The sequence below is a fragment of the Vipera ursinii genome (genome assembly GCF_947247035.1).
Source record: "Vipera ursinii genome assembly, chromosome: 3".
In the NCBI taxonomy this organism is placed as follows: domain Eukaryota; kingdom Metazoa; phylum Chordata; class Lepidosauria; order Squamata; family Viperidae; genus Vipera; species Vipera ursinii.
This window is the reverse complement of record NC_139516.1, coordinates 160,565,721-160,592,050: the sequence shown is the minus strand read 5'-3', so window position 1 is coordinate 160,592,050 and position 26,330 is coordinate 160,565,721. Positions and strand designations below refer to the sequence as shown.

The 26,330-nt window shown below is 41.5% G+C and overlaps 1 protein-coding gene across 4 annotated transcripts in view; it reads left to right on the top strand.

The window, feature by feature from the left end:
• LDLRAD4 (low density lipoprotein receptor class A domain containing 4) overlaps positions 1-26,330 on the top strand; it is a 227,044-nt gene that overhangs the window by 182,127 nt on the left and 18,587 nt on the right. The window contains exon 1 of one of the 4 annotated variants that reach the window (XM_083360742.1): positions 24,540-24,573. The exons of 1 other annotated variant lie outside the window; for it this stretch is intronic. Coding sequence is in view for 1 of the 3 variants with exons in the window: in XM_083360740.1 (XP_083216866.1) it covers positions 25,418-25,487 (70 nt within the window). In the remaining 2 variants the exon portion in view is untranslated. 2 more of the 4 variants (XM_083360741.1, XM_083360740.1) reach the window with 2 other exon arrangements.

Here is a 26,330-nt window from a genome sequence, read left to right as displayed (position 1 = left end):
TTTATCATGCAAACTTAAATTTGTTCTTCTATTTCAAATCTCAACAAAAGGTTATACAGTCAGTTTGGCAAAGTTTTGCAGTCACATACTTTAATTTGTACATAGTGCCATTTCAAATTCCATCTATTGTACAATTCGTTTCTTTTTAAAACTTATATTAAATCTTTCTCCTCATTGTGCATATGAAAACCATTAAAAACTACATCCTTTTGCAGTCAATTATTCCCTTGACTTCATTTTAATTTCTCCACGTTCTTGTACTAACAGATCTTGAAATATTGCCATAGAACTAGTCTCTTGTCTTCTTCTTGAAACAGTGCATAAGTAAATCTCTTAGTACTTTTCTTAATTTTGCATATCTTGTATTCTGTATATTTGTCCATGTTTGCATCCATACCTTCATCCTATTCCAAAAACTTTGTTAGAAATTCAGCAACTCTGTCTCTCTGATATCTTCACCAGGTTCCTCTGGAACTGTTCCCAGTCTTAAACAAAATTCTTTCTCTCTTAATTCCAGTAGTACACACTGTCTATTTTTTTTCATCTCTTGATTTATTATTTCTGCCTTATTTTCCAAAGTTGCATTTTTTTTCTTGGATTTGTTTAACCTCTCCAGTCATCTGTATTACAGATTCTTCAATCCATCCTCTTTTTCTGTGTAGCCAAATCTCTTTAACTGATGCAGTCACTAAGAAAGCTACTGACATTCCCCCCCCCCCACATTTCTTCAAATGATATAGTTTAGTGATTGGTTAGTCTTGCAACCATATTAAATAAAAAATAAAGTAAAATACTGTAAAGCACAAGATTCAAGGTACTAGTAATGGTGTTTAAAGCTCTACATGGCAGGGGTCCGGAGTACCTTAGGGAACACCTGCTGCCAGCGTCTACTTCCCTCCGCCCTGTGCGTTCCCACAGAGAGGGCCTCCTCAGGGTGCCACCGGTCAGAGAATGTCGACTGGTGGCCCCCAGGGGGAGATCCTTCTCTGTGGGCGCCCCGGAACTATGGAACCAGTTACCGGTTGAGCTCCGGACGGCGCCCGATCTTCGCTCCTTTCGCCGCGATCTAATACTTGTTCGAGCAAGCCGGCCTGGCCTGAGGGGGGATTGGTGGGGTTTTTATTGTCATTTTATTGGGGTTTTTTTATTATGTATTAACTGTATTTTTAATGGGCATGTATTTAATTACTTTTTAACTTTTGTAATTCTGTGTTTTATTCTTGCCCTGTACACCGCCCTGAGTCCTTCGGGAGAAGGGTGGTATAGAAATATTAATAAATTAAATTAAAAAATTAAATTTATTTCTAAGATAAAACAGGTAATATTCTTTATAAAAGTTTGATGTAATCTCTTATTTTCACTGTCTCTTTGTAAATGATCTCCTCTCTATAATTTTCACTGCTTTTCTAATAGTAGCCATTTTTATTTTCTAATTTGTAATCCATAAAGGAAAAGTAAAAAAACAACAATAATTTTTTCCAGTGGTGGGATTCAAATACGTGAACAACCAGTTCTCTATGTGGTGAAGTCCATTCTGGACCTGGGCAAGAAAAAATTAGCTACCGGTTCTGCCAAAGTGGTGCGAACTGGCTGAATTCCCACCGCTGATTTTTCCCCTCCACCCATTATATCCATAACTCTTTAGTCCCTTTCAGCCTCTGTAGAGCTATACTGTAGTCAGTGCCCTTTTATAATTTCTGGTTTACCTTGTTACTGTACTGTACTTATTTAACAAAATCAACCAATCAACTTATTTATCTAATTTAAACAAATGTATGTATTATTTAATTATTTATTTTATTTATTTATTTTATTGCATTTATATACCGCCCTTTCCCTGAGGACTAAGGGCGGTTTACAGGGAGTTAAAAATCAACCATACAAAAGTTAAAAAACCAATTTAAAAAAGATTAAACCATCCCTGTACAATTAAAAACCCCAATTAAAATAAATTTCTCCTCAGCCTGGGCCCGAGAGCTCAAAGAGCCAGGTCTTCAGGCCCCGGCGGAATGATCGGAGGTTGGGGGCCCGTCCTCAGCTCCACTGGCAGCTGGTTCCAGAGGGCAGGCACCCCCACTGAGAAGGCCCTATCCCTGGGTGTCACCCGCCGGCAATCTCTTACCGGAAGCCAATGCAGCTCGCGGAGTAGAGGTGTTACATGGGAGTATCGGGAGACCCCCATTACAACTCGCGCGGCCGCATTCTGCACCAGTTGAAGCCTCCGAGTGGTCTTCAAGGGCAGCCCCATGTAGAGAGCGTTACAGTAGTCCAAACGGGAGGTCACAAGCGCATGAGTAACTGTGCGTAGGGCGTCTCGGTCCAGATAGGGACGCAACTGGCACACCAGGCGAACCTGTGCAAAAGCCCCCCTGGTCACGGCTCCTATGTGATCTTCAAAATTGAGTCGTGAATCCAGGAGGACGCCCAAGTTGCGAGCCCTATCAACGGGGGATAACACCTCACCCCCCATCGTTAGAGGTGGAATAACGTGGTTAGCCCGAGATGCCGATATGCACAGCCACTCAGTCTTGGCGGGATTGAGATGAAGCCTGTTTCTCCCCATCCAGACCTGAACCGCCTCCAAAGTACTTTAAATAAACTAATATTCCCAATTTAGCTTTTCTCTTAGTCCATTTTTAACTTTTATATTTTAAGCTATTGGCGAGCTTTTTGCTTTTAGCTTCCTTTTGATTATGTTAATTTTTCCCACAGGTTGAAGGTGCACTCACTTGGTGGTTTAGGGTGCTCTGCCCTGATTCTGCCTTAATCTGCACTCGCATAGTGTATTTGATTATTATTTTCAGGCAGGAATCTAAAGGAAGAATTCCTCATATATTCAGTATTCAATCCATATAGCTGGCTTTCTACTTCTTTTTTTGTAATATTTTATTGGTTTTCCAATTTTCCATTTAAATATTTAAGAAGCAACGTGGTGGCGGGGTTAATCACTAATTCAATAACAAAATCTTTACTAGAAGTCTCAGGTTACATCATCAAATATTTCTTCTCTTTTCCCCTTGACATTTACTATCTCACATTCAAGCTAGTACATTTCTAATTGTATCAACTCAATGAAAACATCATTACATTTATCGATACATTTTTAGCTTATACATATCTTATTTAGTCTTCATAAAACAATCCATATCCTGTTATTAATTTTTACCTAATTTTTAATTTCTCATCAATATTCCAATTAAACTTTAATATCCATAATTTTCAAACTTTGGGTAACCAGTGTTTCCCTTATCTCACTTCATAACAAACTATAATATCCAAACTATACATTTTACCTATTTAAATGTAATCTTGTTCTATTTTCTAAAAATTTTCTATTTCCCACCATATCAAATCATCTACTTAATAATAGAATATCCCCTTTGATAGATCAAAATCATTATATATATTGCCTGGGTTAATCAATAAATCAAACATATTCCTGATAATTAATTTTCATTTACCTTTTAAGTCTAATTTTTCAATATTAAACAAATCAAATCCTTATTTTCCATTGATTTCCAACTATTTTGAATCTAATAACCAAAATTCCCCTTATCTCAACATCCCCTTTTAACCATATAATTGACAATATAAAATCCCCTCTAATAAATCAAAACCCAATTTTTTTCAATCTTATTCTAGCTTTCTTCCTTTGCCAACTAGGCTTCCATATCAGCGCTTTTAGATCATCGAATAAATCTCCCTCTATTTTTATATATGTTATTTGAATTAAAGGAGACCATTTGATTGCCAGTTTTCTGGAAGGACTGGCCCATTTGTATTCATTAAATTGTCACCCTGTTATTCCAGTTCCCCATATTTGCTCTGATATATTTATCTTCAAGGGACGCGGTGGCTCAGTGGGTTGGGACACTGAGCTTGTTGATCAGAAGGTCGGCAGTTTGGCGGGTCAAATCCCGAGTGCCGCGTAACAGAGTGAGCGCCTGTTACTCGTCCCAGCTTCTGCCCACCTAGCAGTTCGAAAGCACGTAAAAATGCAAGTAGAAAAATAGGGACCACTCCGGTGGGAAGGTAACAGTGTTCCGTGCGCCTTTGGCGTCTAGTCATGCCGGCCAAATGACCACGGAGACGTCCTCAGACAAGCGCTGGCTCTTCGGCTTTGAAACGGAGAGTCGGAAACGACTAGCACGCGTGTGCGGGGGAACCTTTACCTTTACCTATTTATCTTCAATTCAATCTGTTCTTCTTTCTCAAATTTCTTGTTTGTATAGAAAGTCATTTCCATTTTTAGTAGTCACTTCCTTGTCTGGATTATCCATCAGCTGTACTTTTTGGTCAATTTGTCTTAATATTTAGTTGTTCCACTTCTGTTGTTTTCTGCATTGTTGATTCTTTAGTTGCAATCAAAATTTGGCTTTGTATATCTAAGCTGGAGTCTTGGTCTTTTATTTTAGGTCTCATTTTATCACAAGCTGAAAGGATAGTTTCATGTGTTGCTTTTAGCCTGGAAAGGATTTTTTCATGATCTTCATGCATCTCTTTCGTGTGTTTGTAAACAATCTTTCTAGTAAAAGTTTGTTAAGCAAAAGTCAGTAAGGGCTTACATTCACAATTCAGTAGGCCAATTTCACTGCCCAGCTGTTCTCTTACAATTGAATCTCTCACAGATAGTGCCAAGGTCAGAAAAGTCTTATCTAGGTCTCGGCTGTGAGCCAAGTCTCTTTTTAGGAAATAACAAATTGCCATACCAAGCTTTACCGCAAGAGGTCACTGATACCATTTAAGGTTTTTTAAATCCCGAATTTTTCTAGGTTCTTTTCCAATTTTATTTCTTTTTTAAAGATAATAACAAGAGTTTCCAGTAAAAATAGGACAAGTTTCAGAAGCATATAAATCCAATTTGATTAAAATTGTTCTTTTTGATGCTTGATTCCCCTGGATAGTCAGATGCAGCGATTCTTAGAGGGTGGGATAGAATTCCCTTCCCTCTCTCCTCACAGGGGGAAGATACTTCAAAAAGCTTTTACAGGAAAGTACTTAGGGTAAAGAGAAGATAAAATCTCACCCAGCTTCATCCGCGTTGCTTTCAATGTGCTTGGTAGTAAGTTTGACTTCAGCTGTCAGCAGCTGAGTGACGGGCCATATTGCTATGGATGATCTTTTTCCTGTCAGTTTGAAGAGCTGCCCCAGATCAAGCGGAAAGGCGGCCACTCTTCTGCGTTCAAGTGGGGGTCCTCTCCTTACTCATTGCCCCTACAGGGTGACTTTTGACCCTTTCCAGGGTCCCCCAGCAGGAGAAAATCAGATGCTGGAGACGGAGCTCGCGTCCACCGCGATGGCAAACCAGAAGTCGCTGGTTTTCTACTACTTGTTTTAATCACTTTATCACACTATAATTCACATAATAGTTACACAAATAAGTTTTGTGCAACCTAACATACCTACTTATCACACTAATCAAGGTAAAACTAGTCCCAGATTCTCTTAACTGGGCTTCTAAATGCTAATTGAATTTATGGACAAGAAGATTGGGTGAATGCCTGCATTTTTATATATTTGAGAGTGCTTTGAGGACTCCAACTACTTTTTGTAGAGCTGCTCTTCTGCTGTACTTCAAGATCTTGGGGATTTAAGAGATTCATTTTGCAATGAAATTGGAGGGTTCTTCCATTTTCTACAGCCAAATAAACCACGAAAAGGATTCTGTTTCATGTTTTCTTCCATGATCTTATTTATTTGTGCTACTGTCTTCAGAGAAGAAATAAATGGTGTAGTTCATTATTTCATACAAATATAGAGTTTTTCTATTAATGTCTGCCTGAAAAGAAATAAATAAAAGACCAATAAATAAAATTTACATTTCAAAAATTAGGTTCTGGAAAAATGTACAAATTAGAAAACAAAATATAGACTTTGAGTTCCTTGAACCTTCTATTATGGTGTGAATGCTGTGATGGTGATGGTGGTACATAAATAGTATTACCTTTTCTACTATTAATATTTTAGGTGTCTTCCCCACCAATCAAAAATTTATAAGATCCTTGATATTTAAGCTGTTATTGAATGAGGTTATTGATTTTATCTCTTTTATTTTGGAAAAATAGCATAAGTATAATTTAGTAATTTAGATATCTAGGCTTTTGATTGCATTCATATCATTTTCTAATGTTTCCTAAATTTTGCTAATTCTTGGGCTCTTTCACTGTTTTCTCCTGAAATGATTCTAAATGGTGAAATTGCATTCTTTGGGTGAAACGGTTTTCAAGCTGAAAGCTATCACAGATACAAGTTTATATGGACATTGTATAGATTAGAGGAGACAGGTTTGCAGGTCAGTGTGCAACAGAATTCATAACATTATGGGGAGATGGTGTTTTTTAAATTATATTTTTGTTTACATTATTTTTTATGATCCACAAAGTTGCAAATTACATGAATACATGTCCAAACATTATCAGTATTACTCATTGTTTTTCAACCTAAAATTATATTTGCAAAGACTTGCAATAGACACAAGTGGGCCAGTACAACTGATTCAGTGGCTTTGTTAAAGTTTGCCTAGAGAAAACAAAGCAACTATGTAAGCCAGACTTTTATTTTTTTAGCTGAAATATATTTGCTTGGGATAGGGTTCGTTATATTTTTTTACTGCTTTGATTCACTTGTTTTTCATTGATAAGCAATTAGAAATGTAAAAGAGCAAAAAATTCATTTTGCTGTTTTTCATTCGTAATTGAGTAGTACCTATGATCAGGTGGAGAATGCGTGCAAAGCCCAAGTAAAAGCTTTTACATATTTGTCTTCTGGTTTACTGTATGTTATAACTATTTGCTCTGATCTCTAGAAAGTTTTCTTCCCTATGAAAGAACAGAATGAACAAAATGCCTGCTGTGAACTTCGGTTCCACACATTTTGAGCTTTTATGCAGAGCTTGACAGCATTCAAGATTTTCTGCCCATATGGGTTATTAGGTGCTGCTTATCCTTTAGTTCTACTGCCTGGTGAAATATTAGATAACGGAGTAAGAGCTTATCAGAACTTATGTCTGAAGTGACAAATATGGCAGCCTTTCAGCAAAAAGGCTAATGCACACAAGGTCCCCTTTCTGGCTTAGAATAAGAATGAGCTCCAGGCACATCTTGTCCCATTGACAATGGTCAAATGCATACAGTGTGATTTCCATACTATCCAGACAGCCTCATCACCTAATATGTACCTGTCTAGCCAGCTTTCCTGGAATAGAGAGCTGGAGTTTGTTATTAAGACTAATTTCTAATACATTGCAAACACATCTTTTACTGACATGCTTTATCCCAGAGCATACAATGTAAGCTGCATAAATTTGTTTACCTTTGGTGACAAATAACTGCCACCCACCTTTGTTTTCTATTTTAAATAAGACAGCCTTCTAAAATGCTTTTAGGATTAAATTTTAATTGCTTCAGACAGAAGAAAAAGGAATGCTGACTAGGCAGGTTTATAAGTTACTGACTGAACTCTACATTTTTTCCCTTTCCCCCCTCATTTCTTTTGCTGCCCATTACAATTAGAGGAGCTCAATTTTGATAGTTGGCAACATTTAGCTCAGCACAACTTGCATTGTTATTGATTGGGTGTTGTTGTTTTTTAAATGAGCAGATCAGAATGGATGACTAAATTCACCAACTATGGGATGAAACAGTTGATAAAGAGGGAATCTTATTAGTTTCCTTCAATCATTTTTTAAAAAAAAATATTTTGAGAACCATAGAGATTAAGAACTTGATTACAGTATACGATATTTTAATCTGATGAAGTTATCTGAAATCCTAACAGTTTATGATACTTGATTATGAATTGTCAAGTGCCCCCCTGAAGTGTTAGGCTATAATTTCCTTATCCATTGGGAATGCCATTTTTAATTTAGGCATACCATATCTAGATAGCAAAAAATCTCTCTATTTACTAAATGGGAGCAAAATGTTAGGCTTTTGAGTATAGTAATTGTCTGGAGTTTTGCAGCCCAAATATGGTATATCTTACGTAAACTATCACAAAACACATACATGGCTTTAGAATATTAAATGAGTTGCCTCTGGTGGGATATGAATTTCTTTACAACATCATTTATATAAGGAATATATATTTATAATGTTGTGAAGGAGAATTTTCCTGTTTAATAGGGATATTGTGTTGTTTGTTGCAGTTTTTCTCTTTAACAGGGCAATACTTTAAAGCAGGGGTGTCAAACTGCCGGCCCGCAGGCCGGATGTGTCACGAAGAAACCGTGGCCACCCCATTGCCGGCAATGGGGAAAAAGTTCTGATACGTCGCACGTCACGTGATGTCGCGAGTTTGACATGTCTGCTTTAAAGCTATCTCTTTAGAACAAATCTTCAGTTTGTCTTGGATATACAAAATATGGTGCAAATGGCGTATTTCCAGGCAGAAAAGCATACATAATGTTTAGCATTGGCTTAATAGTAGTATTGTACTACCAAGTGATGTATTGAAAACAGAAGATATTGGGGCCTATTTCTGTTTTTGAAATAAAATAAGTCAACCCAATGGTCTGTTAAATATAGTAGTAAAATAGTGTAGTTGTGCCACAACAATTAAGAAACTACTAACAATAACGTTGAGATTAACCATGTTAATACCTGAAAACTTTGCTCCTCATCAAATCCAAACAATTCATTCAATTCTTCTGAAACCAGATGCAGATTTAGGAAGATAGAAGCATTATCATTTCTGAGTTTGGGGAAGCTATATCAGTTTTAAGACAGGTTAATTTTTACTAGGGAACTTACTGAGGTGACATTAATTAAACTTTCTCTTTTTCGTGTCATTAAATTGCTTAAACCGTTCAAGTTAAGTTTTCTTTTTCCATTGTATTAGGGAAAGGTTGAGGTGGGAGCCAGAGAAGGCAGGTATCTAAAACACAGACAATTTCTCAGCTGCAAGGCCATCTAACACCATACTGAGGACGTGCTAAGGAAAAGCAGATGACAGAAACAAGTTTAAAGAGTGGCAGGCATAAGAATCTTTTACCTCAGCTCACTTTGGCAGTGGCAATCAGCTATTTTGTATGACTTCATTCATCTCTGCAGTAAAGATTGTACTGTAGGCATACTGCTATAGCTCGGGGGGGTGGGCAACTATGGTGACTTTATAACCTGTGGACTTCGACTCCCAGAATTCCTGAGATAGACATGCTGGCTCAGAAATTCTGGGAGTTGAAGTCCACAGGTCGTAAAGTTGCCATAGTTGCCCACCCCTGCTATACATATACAGTAGATAGCTGAACTATTATATATGAGGGAGGCTTCTGTCTAGTTCATCCAAGGAGCTGTGCTAAATGCAAAGTGTCAAAAAAATTGTCATTTACTGCTGAATCGAGTAAAGAAGCCTTGACAATTAGCATTTAAAATTCCTATTTTTATATAAATAATATGTAGTTGAACATCACAGTGTCTGTTTGATTGCAATTAAAAGAATAGGAATCATCCCCACAATAAAAATGTTCAAGAAAATAACTTGTTATATTGCACATGTTTCATTGAGAGTGATTTAGAGTGGGCATTGCTTTATTTTTCTCATCATGCCATGTTTTATAGTCCTATAGTAATGTCTGCTTCCCAAGACAAATACCTTCAGGTTAATTTGCTGGCAGAAAATTTAGCCGCACTATGCTTGAAGGTACAGTCAGAAGACCTGTGAGAAAAATTGATTTAATCTGTTTGTAGGCAATAAATGCTGGGATAGATCTTTTAATGTGTCAATGGATTGGTTTGGTTTGGTTTGGATTTTTTTTGTCAGTTTGTATTTTTCTCTACAGTACTACATGTTTAAAAGGCAACATTCTAGACTAGGGGAAATTGTAATTTTCAGCTTTCAACTACTGTACTAGTACAGTTTGGATATTAGTGTTTAACAACAGCAATGTCCCTTTGACATTTTAATTGATTCCTAGAAGACTTCCCTGAGTTTATCTTTTAAATCAGGGGTATCAAACTCAATTTCATTGAGGGCCGCATCAGCATTGCGGTTGCCCTCAGGGGGCCGGGTGGGTGTGGCCTGCGTGGGTGTGGCCTACTGGGTGGGCGTGGCTAGAGTGCGTATGGCCTACTGGGTGGGCATGGCCAGCTCTACATCATTGGCATCAAGGGTGCCTATGGGGGCCCGGGCAGGAGTGGGACAGATCTGAGGGTCTCTGGCAGGAGGAGGGTCTCTGGGCCAGGGCCAAGGCAGTGGGGGCTGTTCCCTCACTGTTTCCAGGATGTCTTCGTGGGCCGCATGAAACCACTTCGCAGGCTGGATCTGGCCCCCGGGCCTTGTGTTTGACATGTCTGTTTTAAATTCTAGGTGGTTTGATAAATATAGATAAAAATAGAAAATTGGATTGTTGCAAAGCATCAGCCTCAAACATAACCTTATTTGCAGAAGGTGTCATAAAACTCACAGATTTACATTTTTTTTATCAGTAAGTGGTGGCTGCAGTGTATTATCCTCTTGCTCAGAAGACATGATGCTTTCTCTTCAAACTCATCCCTTTTCTTGCATCTGAGAAACCTAAATCCCATTTCTTAAATCATTGGTACTAATAATGTTGTGATGGCATTAGTAGGAGTTTGCAGATCGGCTTTTGTTTATTCTTTTATGTATATAAATGAACGACAATGTGTAGGAGTGAGTGTCCATAGATGGATGTATGGGAGTATTTGTGTGATGGGTTTGTGGAAAATTGGCTCAGTGAAAAGAGAACAAAGCTCCGTGAGTGAAGTTCTGCTCACAATGTTCTGACTGGTGAAAAAAATGGCCAGTTATGTTTATGTTATTCAGCCTTTTGGAATAGAGTTCCTGGGAGCAAGTGGATTGAAAGGTGGAATTGGTGAATTCTGCCAGCAGAAGTGCTTTGCTAGACGAGAAGCCTTCCATGGTTTGAAAAGTCATTCCATTCACAGAAGGCCCCCTTTGGATCTAAGCGATGATTCATACATTTGGGGCAAGAAGGCTAACAGTAGGCAAATGTAGTCATAGTCATGTACATGCCCTTTCTTTTCTAAGGAAGCTCTCCATTATCTTCCAAAACAAAAGAGAGAGCAAATCTCATAATCTTTAAGAAGAAGAAATGAATCCCATAATTGGAAAACACCAGATGCTGTAGATGTAATGAAAACAAGAAGGTCTGCTTCTGGATCAAAGACCATATGGGCTTCATATAAAAAACAGATACATACAGTAGATATCAATATTGTAAAAAACTCACAAGGAACTTCATCTTCCCTCCCTCTCCTTTTTCAGAGTCTACAATATAATCAAGATATACTAGAAATGTTTGCTGTTTTCTGCTAAACTTATAACCTACTGGTAAATTTCATCTTTTTAGAAAAAGTGGACAAGGGATTGGAACTGTGGGGGTCTAGTGATCCATAGGCAGTTTTTGTTAAAGAGTAATAGAGTGCTATTGTTGAATGTAGAGGCAGGGGGTTGGGTTTTTTTTACGCTGTGCTCTGTTATGGCTTATGCCAACTGCTGAAGTTAAGAACTTAAAACTTTTTTTCTTGAAGATTTATTTAGCCTGGCACAAAATCCTTCTTCTTATTAAGGATTAGAAGCTCGCCAGGTTTAAATTCTTTTAACTTTAGTCATGTGATTAGAATAGATTGCTCTAAACAGGAGATGGAATTTTTATTCTCCCAGTAAGTGAAACCAGTGGAAAATGTTTCTCATAAAGTCTTCAGAAATATTTTTACATAGAAGCTAGATTCGGGAAAGTATAGTCTTAAATGTTATGAGTGTGAAGAATAGGTTATTAATGAGGTGTGATTCTGACCTTATCAAGTTGTTATTTCAGAAGGTTGTTGGACTAATATTGCTCATTGAGTAGGCCCCAAAAGATGCAGAGCAACATTATAAGAAGAATTTGTCATATCAAAGTTCCAGTATCAAGTTTCAATTCCCATATTTTGGTGGAGGTACAGAGAGGATTATATTCTTGCTTTTGAAACACAGAATGGCATTGGTATTGTAGCTATTCTGGGTCCTCCTCTTATTTAAAAACACAGATGTAGCTTGCTATCAACTGTAAGTGGCAACAAGATCTGGCCATTAATAGGTTATTTCTTCACCTTGGCTATTTACAACCTCCACAGTTTATGTTCTCCCTGCAGGCTTTCTGAAATGCAGACTGTTAACAGGGCATAGTCTTGCTTCAATCCTCTTTACACATAGTCCTTGACTTACAACCATTCATCTAGCAACCATTTAAAGTTACAATGGCACTGGAAAAAAGTGATTTATGACCAGGCCTCACATTAATGACCCTTGCAGCAGCCCCATGGTCACATTATTACAATCTGCGATTTTCCCAGCCAGCTTCTGATAACTTAACAATCTTGTGATTCACTTAACAACCATGGCAGAAAAGGTCATAAAATCAGATGTGACTCACTTGACAACCATTTTGTTGAACAACAGAAATTCTGGTCCCAGTTGTGATCATAAGTTGAGGATTTATTTGTATTACAGGATTCAGTTTATGCTTATTTCTATGTCTAGCTTTTCACTCATTGCAGATTTTTTTTCTTCTTCCCTGGGCAACTTACTTGTTTCTATCCTATACTCAGGACCATTTAATTTTATACTGTTTATATATATATTCCAGTAATTAGGTTATTTCTATTTCATCCATCAAAAAATAATCCAGTTTTTCCCAGTCTGTACATAAAGATGTAGAGAATTAACAAAGTTGTCTGATGTCACTGGAATTTGAGAAAACATATTCTGCTAAATGAATAGCATATTTATCGCTTCTCGTGCCCACATTTTCACTGACATTTCAAGATTGCTATATGAAAATATTTCATAATATTTCATAACAACCCTATGAAATAGGTTGGGATGAAAGACAGTGTAAGTAACACAGAGTTACCCTCCGTGGAAATTTGGGCATCCCTGATTCAAGTTTAAAACCAAGTTTAAACTCACTACAGTACTGGGCTGTATAAAGTAAATAATGACTGTAAATAAATAAACTTTATTTCAATTACTCTAAGCTGGAAAGACTGTTTAATATTTGAGTAATATTAATGCATGCCATATTTAATTAATTACATTCATAATTTTTAATACTTTGAAGCTTTTGTTAACAGCAGTGGAACTGGCACAAAAATGTTTGTCTCTCTCAGCCAGACACACTATGAAACCCAAAGCAAGATTATGAAGTATTGCACAGACAGACATATGGCATTCTTGCTTCTCCTTTGTGGTTGGAATCAACACTCAGGGGTGGCTCAGAGCTGTCTGCAATAACTGTGCATACTTTCTGTGAGTCAGGAAGCGTCTGTTGTTGTGTGGCTTTAGCTGGCTCACAATACCATGAAATGTCTAGTTTCTAACTGTGGCAAAGTTCAGCAGAGTTTTAAAAACAACAGGTGTTTTCCACTTTCCTATCAAGACAAGGTAGCTTCAGTAGAAGGTGGTTTGAAACGAGTGAGTCAATTTGGTTTTTTAAAAAACAGTAATAAAAACCCTAAAAGCCCCTTTAACCCTGCCTTTAGAAGCCTTGTTGACATAGTTAATATACTGAGTCTAGACAGAAGGATCCTTCTAAAATACTTGTTTGTTGCGGTAAGTGGACTTGGCAAATCGCTGTTATCCAAGCAACTTCTGATCTAATAAATGTCACTGTAGGAAAACTGATAGCACTGCATTACTATCTAGCACAGATATTTTTTTTGTTTTTAAATATGCAATTACTTAGATATAAAAGACACATGTGCAGCTAAGACCTGTTTTGGCCTTTTCTGAATTCTGTTTAAGGTTAAATTAGGGGATTTTTTTTAAACAAATAATGATGGGACAGAGAACATTAAAATTAATCATTTTATCATGAGCAATGATAGGTGTTAGCATCAAGTGACTACTGTTTGAGGAAAATTACAAAATCCGATCTTCCAATCTTACAGTGTCATTGTGATATTTCTATTTAGAACAAGCCATCTTAGAAGCACATACTTATCTATAGTTCCTTAGTACTCTACATCCTGTTTCTCTTTCACCATCTCTGCCAGATGACTTGCTAACAATTCAGTTTAGGCAAGTGAATATTTTACCTCTTATGAACTACAGCACTAACCCCCAGAGGGACTAATTTTAGAAGAAAAGTGAATACTCCTTTTGTAAGTAAAATGTTGTTAATGGTTTGTTTAGTGATATATATTTCAACAACATGGCTTTTAGTTTTTATGAATAAAATAATTGCATTGCAGAGATGCTGGAATGGTGGCACCCCTGCTAATTCTGTCTTTGTTATTCACTTTTAGCTGTGATATTTCTATGGAAAGATAATAAATGAGGTGCTGTCTCAGATTTTTAATGCAGATCTCTAATACATTTTTTTTGTTACTGCTTGAATGAAAAGAAAAGAATGAGGATGGAGTCTTCTTTTGGTCATTAATGGAAGTAAATCCTAAACATTGTCACTTCTTAAATAGGAATAGAGGATTTGTGCTCTATTTGATATTCAGTCATGATCAACTGTGCTGTACATCAGATAAAGTACAAAAATGCTTGCATAAAATACATTGCCAACATCTTGAAATGCTTCTTTACTAGTTTTTATTTAAATGGTAAAGTCTGTGTACTGAATATGCAAATAAACATTGCTGATGGGTTTATATGAATTAATATTTTTCTGTAAATTAAATGACAATACATTGAAAACTGTGTCAGTTTGAATGCTGATATTAGAGTCCTTAAAAGTTGCTGCACAGACAACCACATGATCTATATACTGATATCACCAGGAAAATTCTGAAATATAGAAGCATTGTTTTGATAAGTCTCAGCAGCCATTGAGAATTGCAATGAAGTTTTGCAGAACTAATTACAACCACAGTGTTTTATAAAGATTGTCACCCTGGAAGAGTGTGAGTTATACCGTAATTCTCCTTTAAGCCATAAAACCTGAATGGGTGACTTTGGCCAGTCACTTTCTCTCACCTCCAAGGGCTGGAAGAAAACAGAGGCAGGACCATTATTGTACAAAATGAAGGTGGGCTATAAATCTTATTTTCATCTGTGTGACAAATATAGTAAAATGTGTGGGTTGGCATTTTTCCCCTTCTTGTTCTTTGCATTGTGGAATAGTTCAGAGTATCCTCTCACTTATATTTTAACGTGCTATAGTTCAGACATAGGCTTAATACTACAGAAGAACTGGCTAGAGATCAAAGAGCTAGAATAAGGCACACCTGGCTGTTCAGTTCCTCTGTCTTAAGGCATGCTGCTCCACAAGTTGACACACATCCATACTCCAGATGAACCCACATCACAGAAATATAAAAAAGAGTGCTATGTACTAAAGGCACCTGCTCAATTAACAGTTTTATTTCCAGTCTTTTTTGTTGACTGGCTTGGCATGTGTGGTTTTTTCCTATTACTTCATAAGGAAGTCTGGCATAGCCAAAGATATTAGCTCATCTCACCAAGTAGCCATAATGCAAAGAAATGTGATTCCTGTAAAAGGAGGAAATCATCTGGGCCATTCTGATTAAGGATTATAAAGAAAGCAAATGGATGACTGAATTAGCCAGTAATTGAACTGAATGAAAGTAACTCTTAATTAATGTTTAACATTACAGTTGCCTATACAGAATTTTGACTCTTGCCCAATCTGGCATTTAGGGATTGTCTCACATGAAAAAACCTGAATCAATTATCACAAGCCAGGCTACAGATTCCCATTTTTCTCTACATTATGCTGTGTTAATCTGCAGTGAGAAATGCCTTAGTCATATTTTAATCTGTTTATTACATTTCTGTCACACCCTTCCTCTGAGGAAATCAAAAACATATGGAGAGGTGATCCCTGGTGTGAGAAACAATTACTGTACGAAACGATACGTCTCAGGCCTTAGGTCCTACATTAAGGGCACTAAAATAAATGCAAAAGGCATTTATTTAAAATAAAAAAGTATAAGTGTATTATTTTGTATTCCAGAAATGGAGTATGAAACTATCACAAACTTTAAAACATAATACATTTACTATTATATATATATATATATTTGTCTACATCCCATTACATCAGTCCTTCCTATCCAATCAGGCAGGGAAGTCATGTTGTGGACCCCTTCAGCTAAAGGATTCTGACTGGAAGGGTCCAGGAAAAGAGCCTTTGTCTCCAGGGCCCTTGTCTTCGCCCTGGAGGTGAGGCGGACCCTCCACTCTCCTGGCCTTCTGGAAAGGTGTAAAAACTCTGTGGTCTTGCTCATAGAACCACAGAGCCATGGGCTGCTTAGCACCCTCTCCCTACTTTTTAAATCAGCTTTCACTCTGATTGTTAATTCACCCGTGCCTTTTAAATTTTATATGCTGTTTCTATGGTTTGATATTTTATCTGCCCAGAATCCCTCTGCCAGGGAGATAAGCAGTTTTAAAATTTGATCAACAAATAAAATAAATAAAAGACAAGCTTTGTTTAAAGAAATAAGATGATATTCTACACTTCTACAGGAAACGTTTACAAAACACGATTCCCTAAAGATGCCAACTTTAACCTTATTTGCCAGTTAACAATAACTTTCTAATCATGATGAGAAAAGCCTACTTGTTCGGTGGGTGAAATATGTGCCTCTCACAAAATATTCTAGATAAATCTTGCTTATCAGAAACTTTGCTTTCTTTGAATTATACAGTATGCAGCTTGCTTGACTTGTATTGCTTACATAAATCTAAACTGGGTTTCAGTTGTTTTAACTATAATGCCTCAAGAATCTTGTTTTTGTATTTATTTATGCTCTTTTCTCATTTGTGGAGGGAGGAAAAGAAATCAAAAGGAAGGGAAAAAAAGGATTTATTTATTTTCTGTTAGAATGAAATCCTGATTTTAGTCATAAATTGAAGATTAAAAAGTTAATACTTCCTCAAACCAACTTTGAAAAAGTAGATCAGCTTGACTCTAATAATTGCATCCATGCAGTTTTTCTTGATTGTATTATGGAAATGCTGTTTGCCATTGTCTTCTTCTGCTACCTTGTTTTAACTTCCCATCCGTCCAGTAGCCCTAGAATTTCCCATCCAAGTATTAACCAATCCTTCTACATTTCTGAAATCAACCAAGTCCACTAAGTGCTATCCCTATAGAAGGCATCATAGATAAAAGACAGATTGCTAAATTAATCACAAAAAGCAAAAAGGCACTTTGATCCATGGCATTAGGTTAATGGTAGGCATTTACCTCCTCATTTCAGTTCTTGTGAATTAAGCTTCAGGGTCCATTTTATATTTTAAAAATATAAGGTAAAGGTTCCCCCGCACATGCGTGCTAGTCGTTTCCGACTCTAGGGGCCGGTGCTCATCTCCGTTTCAAAGCCGAAGAGCCAGCGCTTGTCCGAGGACGTCTCCGTGGTTATGTGGCCGGCATGACTAGACACCAAAGGCGCACGGAACGCTGTTACCTTCCCACCTGAGTGGTCCCTATTTTTCTACTTGCATTTTTACGTGCTTTCGAACTGCTAGGTTGGCAGAAGCTGGTACGAGTAACAGGCGCTCACTCTGTTACGCGGCACTTGGGATTCGACCCGCCAAACTGCCGACCTTCTGATCGACAAGCTCAGCATCTTAACCCACTGAGCCACCGTCTCTCTTATTCCTCCTTTAGCTTGTTCTGCAGTCTAGAATTTAAAATCTGATATTTTTTCTAGGAAATATCCCTCTGATGTTTGATATTGTGTAATTCTTCTGTTCTTTCACTGATACTGTGTTTTCTTCATGAAGAATGTCGGTATGTATATGCAGTGATGTAGCATCTAAGGCAGGCATGTCCAAAGTCCGGCCCGCGGGCCATTTGCGGCCCGCGGGGCGGTTTAATACGGCCCTCAACAGCTCTCCCTGCTGTATGTAAATGCGGCCCTCCTCGGCCCTCCCACGGCCCTCCCTTCTGATTGAGGGCCGCCACTTCGGGAGCTGCTCCCGCCTCCCCCGCCGAGGGGCCGCCCCAGGAAGCGCAGGCCGGCCCAGCTGCCGCCCCCACCCCGCCAGCCAGGCTCCGGGGCTCCACGCAGCTTCCTCCGCCTCCTCCTCCTCCTCCTCCGCCAGGCCTGCTCGGGCCTGGGGCGGCTCCAGTGCGCAGGGGAAGCGCGCAGAGAGCGGATCGCGCCCTCATCCCGGCCGGAGCGCAGCCCAGAGGAGGAGCCGCTGGGCCGGGCATGCCCTGAGCGGCCGGGGGTCTCCGGTCGGGCCATACGGCGCTGTGGTTGAGGCAGGAGTGGCCGGCGGGGGTCTCGGCCTGCCCGCCCGTCCCGCTGAGCACCTTCCCTGCGCACCGCGGCTGCCCATGGCGGCGGCTCCGGCTCCGGCAGCGCTGGGGCTCCCGTGTGCAGGGGCTCCGGCGGTGCCGAGCTGGCCGCTCTGGTACCACAAGGACCTGAGCCGGGCGGCGGCCGAGGAGCTGCTGGCGTGGGCCTGGCGGGCCGGCAGCTTCCTGGTGCGCGACAGCGAGAGCGTGGCCGGCGCCTTTGCCCTCTGCGTGCTGTGAGTCCGGGGACCCACGGGCGCCGCCTTGGGGACGGGCCACGGGAGGGAGGGAGGGGAGGGGAGGGGGCCAGGGCGCACCTGCAGAAGACTCCCCCTGAGGCTGGGCATTCTGTGGTGGCGGCCCCGGAGCCTGGAGCGGGGTCTGTCCAAGCCTCCGATTTCTTTTTCTTTCTTTCTTTCTTTCTTTCTTTCTTTCTTTCTTTCTTTCTTTCTTTCTTTCTTTCTCTTTCTTTCTTTCTTTCTCTCTCTCTCTCTCTTTCTCTTTCTTCTTCCTCTCTCCTGCCTCCATTCTCTCTTCTTCCTTCCTTCCTTCCTTCCTTCCTTCCTTCCTTCCCTCCTTCCTTCCTTCCTTCTCTCTTTCTCCTTCCCTCCCTCCCCCCATTCATCCTTTCTCCTCCCTGTCTCCTTCCCTCCCTTTCTCCCCCCCTCCCCCTCTCAGCCCTGCCTGGCGCTGGAGTCCCGGGGGTGACCTTCCGCCATGGAATCCGAGACGACTTTTTCGGCTGCAGAAATGTCAGCCTTCCGGGACGGGCTGGGCGACCCCCCGGCGGGGAGAGGTGACTCGCCTCCCCCTTCTAGTGGTTTTCCCGACTCCGGCCGCGCCGATCTGCCACTCCTCCTGTGGGTTGAAGGGCCGGCTGCCTGGCCGAACCGCCGCGCTCCTTCCCCTCGCCCCGGGCGTCTGTGCCGGTGCAGCGAGGCTGACGGTGCGCGCCTGGCCTGGCTGAGCGCGTGGCGGTTCGGCCAGGCAGGAAAAGGTGCAGGAAGCGGCCACCGCCTGGTAACAGCGCCCGGGCTCATAACGTGGAGGCGGCGAGCAAGCGCGCGCTCAGGGCGAGGCGGCCGCGGTCCAGTGAGGGAAGAGCGCCGAGGGACTGGCCGGCCGGGCTGCGCTGCTGCCGAGCAAAGCTCGGCCGGGGCGCCTGCTCTGCTCTGCCTGGCACCAGCTCAGAGACTCCGCCCGCCAGGCCCTTCTCCCGCTCAGCCAGGCCAGGCGCGCACCGTCAGCCTCGCTACACCGCCTCCACGTTGTGAGCCTGGGCGCCGTTACCAGGCGGCGGTCGCTTCCCGCACCTTTTCCTGCCTGGCCGAACCGCCGCGCTCCTCCCCCCCCCGCCCCGGGCTGTGCGCAGCGTCTGTGCCGGTGCAGCGAGGCTGACGGTGCGCGCCTGGCCTGGCTGAGCGGGAGAAGGGCCTGGCGGGCGGAGTCTCTGAGCTGGCGCCAGGCAGAGCAGAGCGGGCACCCCGGCCGAGCTTCGCTCGGCAGCAGCGCAGCCCAGCCAGCCACTCCCTCGGCGCTCTTCCCTCACCGGACCGCGGCCGCCTCGCCCTGAGCACGCGCTTGCTCGCCGCCTCCACGTTGTGAGTCCGGGTGCCGTTACCAGGCGGCGGGCGCTTCCCGCACCTTTTCCTGTCTGGCCGAACCGCCACGCTCCTCCCCCCGCCGCGGGCTTGGCACAGCGTCTGTGCCCGTGCAGCGAGGGCGCGCCTTCTTTGCCGCCGGAGCTGCCCCGGCTTCGAAGCCCTCTGGCTCCCCTGGGCGAAGGCGACGTCCAGGGAAGGGCGGGTGTGTCTGTGTGTGTGTGTGTGTGTGCACGTGCACGCATTCTGTGTTTCACAGCCATTTTATGGGCTGGGATGTGGGGAGCTGGACAGGGGTAGGTAGGGCCCTGGCCTAGCAGAATTTGTGAAGTGGTGGAAGTGTGTGAGCTGTTACCAGAGAGTCTGACCTTGTCAAAGCAAATAACATTTGCCAACATTTGCCTGGCTCGTAAAACTATAGCACGGAGAATTGAATTGAATCAGTTTCACCCTTCACATTAGTGCAGGTAAGTTTTTTTTTAAATTTATTTAAAATACATTGTGAAAACTCAGCTGTCAGTTGATCTTATGTTATAAAATAAAAAGTATGCCATTTGCAATTAACTTGGCATAAAATAATTCATTTGCATTTAATTGTAATTGTTCAAAGAATGTTCGGAAAAATGTTCGGCCCTCCAGCATGTTTACTTCATCCAATCTGGCCCTCTTTGAAAAAAGTTTGGACACCCCTGATCTAAGGCCACACATTTGTCGTTGACTTTTTTTTATTAAATTGATAATTTTTAATTAATGAGGGTATAAAGAAATGTTTTTAAAAATAATCCACATATTGAGATTACAGCTTCAAAACTGAATTTTACCCATTATGATGTAAGTAGGTGGTCCTTTGTTATCTTGGGGAACACACAAAACATTGACAAATGAACACTAGATTTATAGAGCAAGGCTTTTCCACAAGAAAATATATTCTGTGTTGCAGCCTTGTTTCAAAAGCACTGAAATCTCTTATTTTTTATTTGGAGAGTTGGATGTTTTGGCATGTTATCTGGGGAGATAGTTGTGTGGCAATTATCTAATAGATGTGTGATAACTTTTCCTCATTTATCTAAAAATGTTTTAGTTAGAAAGGAGAATTCAAGCTAGTGCCTTAGGAAAATCATGCTTTGTAACAAGTATTTTTTTAATACAGTATATACTGTTTCTTCAGTAAGGTAGTTCTCGACTTACAACCACAATTGAGCCCAAAATTTCTGTTGTTAAGTGAGACATTCGTTAAGTGAGTTTTGCCTCATTTTACAACCTTGCCACAGTTGTTAAGTGAATCACTGCAGTTGTTAACTTAGTAACATGGTCGTTAATTGAACTTGGCTTCCCCATTGACTTTGCTTGTCAGGAGGTCACAAAAGTTAATCACATAACACTGCAACCACCATAAATATGAACCAGTTGCCAAGCATCTGAATTTTGATCATATGACCATTTCAATGTTGTTATAAGTTTGAACAGTCACTAAACAAACTATTGTAAGTAGAGGATTGTACAATAGTACAAAATATTCATGTTGGGGAGGCAAGACTTCTCTTAACAAACAGTGAATAGAAAATGTGTAACTGTGTTGTAGCTTCAGGCCCATGACAGGAATCTAAAATATTCTCAGTATGTTTTCACAATTCTAATAGCATATTTAGATGCAGACTGTTTGTATTTCTTTATTTTAAACAAATCTTTTATGTAAACATTTAACATATACTGCCTTTGGTAAAGAATTTAGCACATGTAATCTTTGAGATTAAACACTAACACTTCTCAGATGGATTGCTTCTCCATCTGTCTTTGACTGTTTGTGTCCACTCTCTTCATTTTGTTGTTCCAAGGACATAGGCTGTCATACATAACCTTCCAAGGAAATCAGGCTGACAAAATGTGTTGTACAGATTTTCTTTTTTCTGAGTAATTCCAATCCACATATATATCATCATGATTGTGATGTTTGAAAATAGATAAGGTGTGTATGCTTAGTATTCTCATTTGCACAGTTAGAACTTTCAGTACCAATTTACACATTAAATTTTACTAAAACTTGATCTTCCATGTCCATGTGGATACATCTCAATCTTAATCTTAAAACAGCTGTTGAAAGGGTGGGGTTCATTCTTTCTGCAAAGCATAATGGTCTCAGCCAGATGAGGCATTTCATGGAAGTATATAGCCTGTGGGTGGATCCATGTGGATGGTGTGGATCAAGCATAGCTGTGTTTATATATGAAATGAGATTTTAAGACAAGCCTTGGGAAGATTTTTTTTAAAAAAAATATGTTAGTTTTCGAAGTAGGTATTAATAATATCATTTTTAAAGAGGTTTTAATGCTGAATTAATATAGATGCCTAAACACTTGACTTTCATTTTAAATCCTCCATCCAAACTTATTTCTTCTGGCTTCTGTTTCTAATCTTCAAGCTGGTGCCATCTGTTTACTTGCTCACACCTAATCACATTAAAACTAAAATATTATTTGAAATGATAAAAAGAGGAACAGTCACATTTCTTTACTGTTTAAAATGTTCCTCAACTGTAATGTGTTTGCAAGACACAGGACCCCTCGAGATATTCCTTGGCACCTGCCTAGGCCTCTTACTACACACCATTAAACATTATAAATTTTGAAAAGCAAAAAAATATTCTTATAACCTCATCTGTCTTCCATTTCCCCTGGCCATGAGAAAGAAGAGAAAAGACAAGATAAGACACTGGTAGAATGAGTTCTGTTTCCCTACAACTGCCAAAACATTTTCTCATGTGATGTCTACAGATTTAAAGACCAGCTGATGGAAATTACGTTAATGTCCAGAATGATCAAGTGGAAAGTAGGAGAAATGTATATACAGTAGATAGGTGTGTGTGTGTGAGTGAGTGAGAGACAGACAGAATAGGAGAAAGTTGTTCTTTCAGGGCTCACCTTGGCTCAGATTCATGGACGAGTACGGGACATGAGCCAGTGTGACTGGATTCACCCATCATACGGTCTTCATATCCTGGATTTCCTTCCTGCCATGGGGTAATTCCTTGGTAGTTCCTAATGACACCACTTATAGTATTTTCTAGAGAGCATCTCATCTGACATCTTCCTTCTAACTCTAAATGTTAGCTCTTTGAGGAAAGCCCAATCAGGAAAGAGACAGTGCAAGGATTATAGGAATTCTACCCTAACAGAACCTTGAAGGCCTGCCCATTTCCCTGGGCCCTCTCTTCCAACAAGCAGCATCAAGATAGGGATTATGTTGAGTCCCTTTCTTGAGCCTTTTTCCATTTCTATCTCATTTCACTTTATGTTTCCATACTTGATCCTGCCTTGCTTTCTCAAGATTGTATTCTCATTCCTCTAACACAGGGGTCTTCAAACTTAGCCTTGTGGACTTCAACTCCCAGAATTCCTCAGCTAGCATGCCTGGCTGAGGAATTCTGGGAATTGAAGTCCACAAGTCATAAAAGGGCCAAGTTTGAAGACCCCTGCTCTAGCTATAAGGGTTTGGCCCCTTATAATGTATGCGTTTTTGATGATTAAAAGGCAATATAATGAAGAAAAAATGAAATGATTTCAATAATGCTACTTCCTGTTTGAAAACTTGAGAAGTCTGATTTGAAGATTCTTTATACTCAACTCTCTCCCCCCTCTCCCCAATTTTATAGAGATCAATCTCACAAAGCTAAATAAACAACAGTATGTTTTGTTTTTTTTAAAGATGAATGTGGTGCTGTTGTAGTCTGTTACAAATCTCTCAGACCCTCCTGTAGGATAATTTTTCCATTTTTCCTGTCTTGTAAAAAGAAAGTATGTTGTTTTAATTCCACCTGTGCTTATTCAAAACTATTCTCATAGACATTGTAGGAGAAAACCTGTTAAGTCTATGGTGCCAAACCCAATGCTACTCTTTCCCAAAGTCTGAAAAAGAGTATTATATAGCTATGCTGCTTCTTTTCCTTAAGAACTTGGCACAAATTGTGTTAGATTATATACTAAATAAAATGACAGCTGGGTGTCTTGATTAGGTCTTTTGAATCCAAGTCATTTCTTTATCTGCTGTTAAACGGAGTTTAAATTAGACTGTGCACAGAGATCCACTTTTAATGGCTTAGGTTATAATTACATGTGAGTCCAAGATACAGAGAGGACTAGATATATACGGTAATTACATACGGAAGTCGTGGCTGTTTGTTCCAAATCGGAGAGTGGAATAGGTAGGTCGCAGGAGTCATACGTTTTATTTCCAGCTAGAGTGGGGGAACAAACCTGGCCAGGAAACTGAAAAAGGCTCATCAAATGAAACACTGACAGTGACTTGTCAATAAACCCAATTCCACCGAAACACGCTTACGTCTATTACCCCTCTCCTCTTTTTTTTGGAGGGGGGGGGGAAAGCGGGAAAGGCAAACGATTGCCTGAAAGGTTGGCAGACAGCCAAACTATCCTTTTAAACTCCCTCAGCGCTTCGTACAGAAATCGGGTGGCGGCGGCGGCGGCGGCCGGGCGACGGGACGGGAGGCTACAGCGATCTTTTGCATTAGCAACGCGGGGCAGCCGTTGGAAGCAGCCGGCTTCAGCCGCGCGCCGCCCAGCCGCCGGCGGGTGGACACGTGCAAGCGGTTTCCCCAATAGCCAGAGAGCGGGGAGGGAGCCCTGCCAAAGCTCTTCCTAGAGCGGCTCCTGCCATCCCCCGCGCCCGGGGCTCGGCGTGACGCAACGTCGCGTTGGAGCGGAAAGGCGGAAGGTAAGCTTAAGCTTCGCAAAAAGTCTCCGCTGGGGCTTGGCTGAAAGTGCGAAGCGGGCAGCCGAAGGGCAGTTTGCGTGCGGGAAGTTGGTAAGAGCGGTTGTCGCCCCCCCGGCTTGCTTTCTCCTCGCTCCTCGCCCAACTTTCTCCCCCCTCCCTTCTCCAGCCTTTTTATTTTTTTATTTTAATTCCATTTATATCCCGCCCTTCTCCGAAGACTCAGGGCGGCTTACAAGCTTTAAATAATGATGATGATGATGATGATGATGATAATAATAATAATAATAATAATAATAATAATAATAATAATAATAATAATAATAATAATAATAATAAAACCCGGTGCTCTTTTTGAGCGGGTGGCTCTTCTCCCTCCCCTTGAACTCGGGAGAGCGCGCGGTTGATTCCCCCGGGGACCTCGTTGATGCAAAAGGGCGCCTGGGTCCGCCTTGCCTGGTCTTCTGGCCTCGGGGACTTTTGGCACCGCGGCCGGTGGCTTTTGAAAGGCGGTCGGGAGGCGTCTTGGGGGCTCCGCCTCCGTCCGGGAAGAATGAAAGGCCCCGGAGAAGCAGTTGCTTCCTCCCCGGATTTCCCTGCCGCCCCAGGTTCCCCATTCGCGGCCCAGCTAACTCTCGGAACCCTTGCCGTTTGGAGCCGCTCGGCCGCGGAGCGAGCGTCTAAAAGCCGGCTCCCGTCGTCGGCCGAGACGCAGTTGCCTATAGCCGAGCCGAGGGGAGAGTCCGGGGCGAGCGTGGGTTGCTCGATTCCCGCTGGCGGAGCCCGAAGCGATGCCGCTCCCCGCTCGCGGCAGGGCTCTTAACTCGAGCGGAGGAAGCGCCCGAGGATGCCCGCCGAGGAGCTTAACGCTACCGCTTTGAAAGATGCTCGGTTGAAAGAGCTGCTTTTGCACAGAGGTATTTTTCTAGCTCTGTTTGCCCCCTTGGCTTGGTCGTTTTCTTCGGAAGGCTCCCTTTCATTGTACGGTTGTCTCGGTGCTAACGTCTCGTCGGTTGTTGTCTCTCTCGAGTTCTAGACGTGTGGACCGCACGGCACCTCATCTGGGTTGTTGTTGTTAGTTGCGAAGTCGTGTCCCATCGCGACCCTATGGACAATGTTCCTCCAGGCCTTCCTGTCCTCTACCATCTTCTGGAGTCCATTTAAGCTCACGCCTACTGCTTCAGTGACTCCATCCAGCCACCTCATTCTCTGTCGTCCCCTTCTTCTCTTGCCCTCAATCTTTCCCAGCATTAGGCTCTTCTCCAGTGAGTCCTTCCTTCTCATTAGGTGGCCAAAGTATTTGAGTTTTAGCTTCAGGATCTGGCCTTCTAAAGAGCAGTCAGGGTTGATCTCCTCTAGGACTGACCTGTTTGATCGCCTTGCAGTCCAAGGGACTCGCAGGAGTCTTCTCCAGCACCACAGTTCAAAGGCTTCAATTCTTTGGCGCTCAGCCTGTCTTATGGTCCAACTTTCACTGCCATACATTGCAACTGGGAAGACCATAGCCTTGACTATACGCACTTTTGTTGACAGGGTGATGTCTCTGCTTTTTAGTGTGCTGTCTAGATTTGCCATGGCTTTCCTCCCAAGGAGCAAGCGTCTTTTAATTTCTTGGCTACATCTGGGACCCCCCCCCTAATTCAGAAGTGGGGTGTGTGGCATCTCCTTACCGCTCTGGATCTAACTGCGCATTTAGGCCAGACTGTATGGCCAGCGGCAAGGAAGGCTTCCCAGACTTGTCTTGGAGGGAAGGATATTTT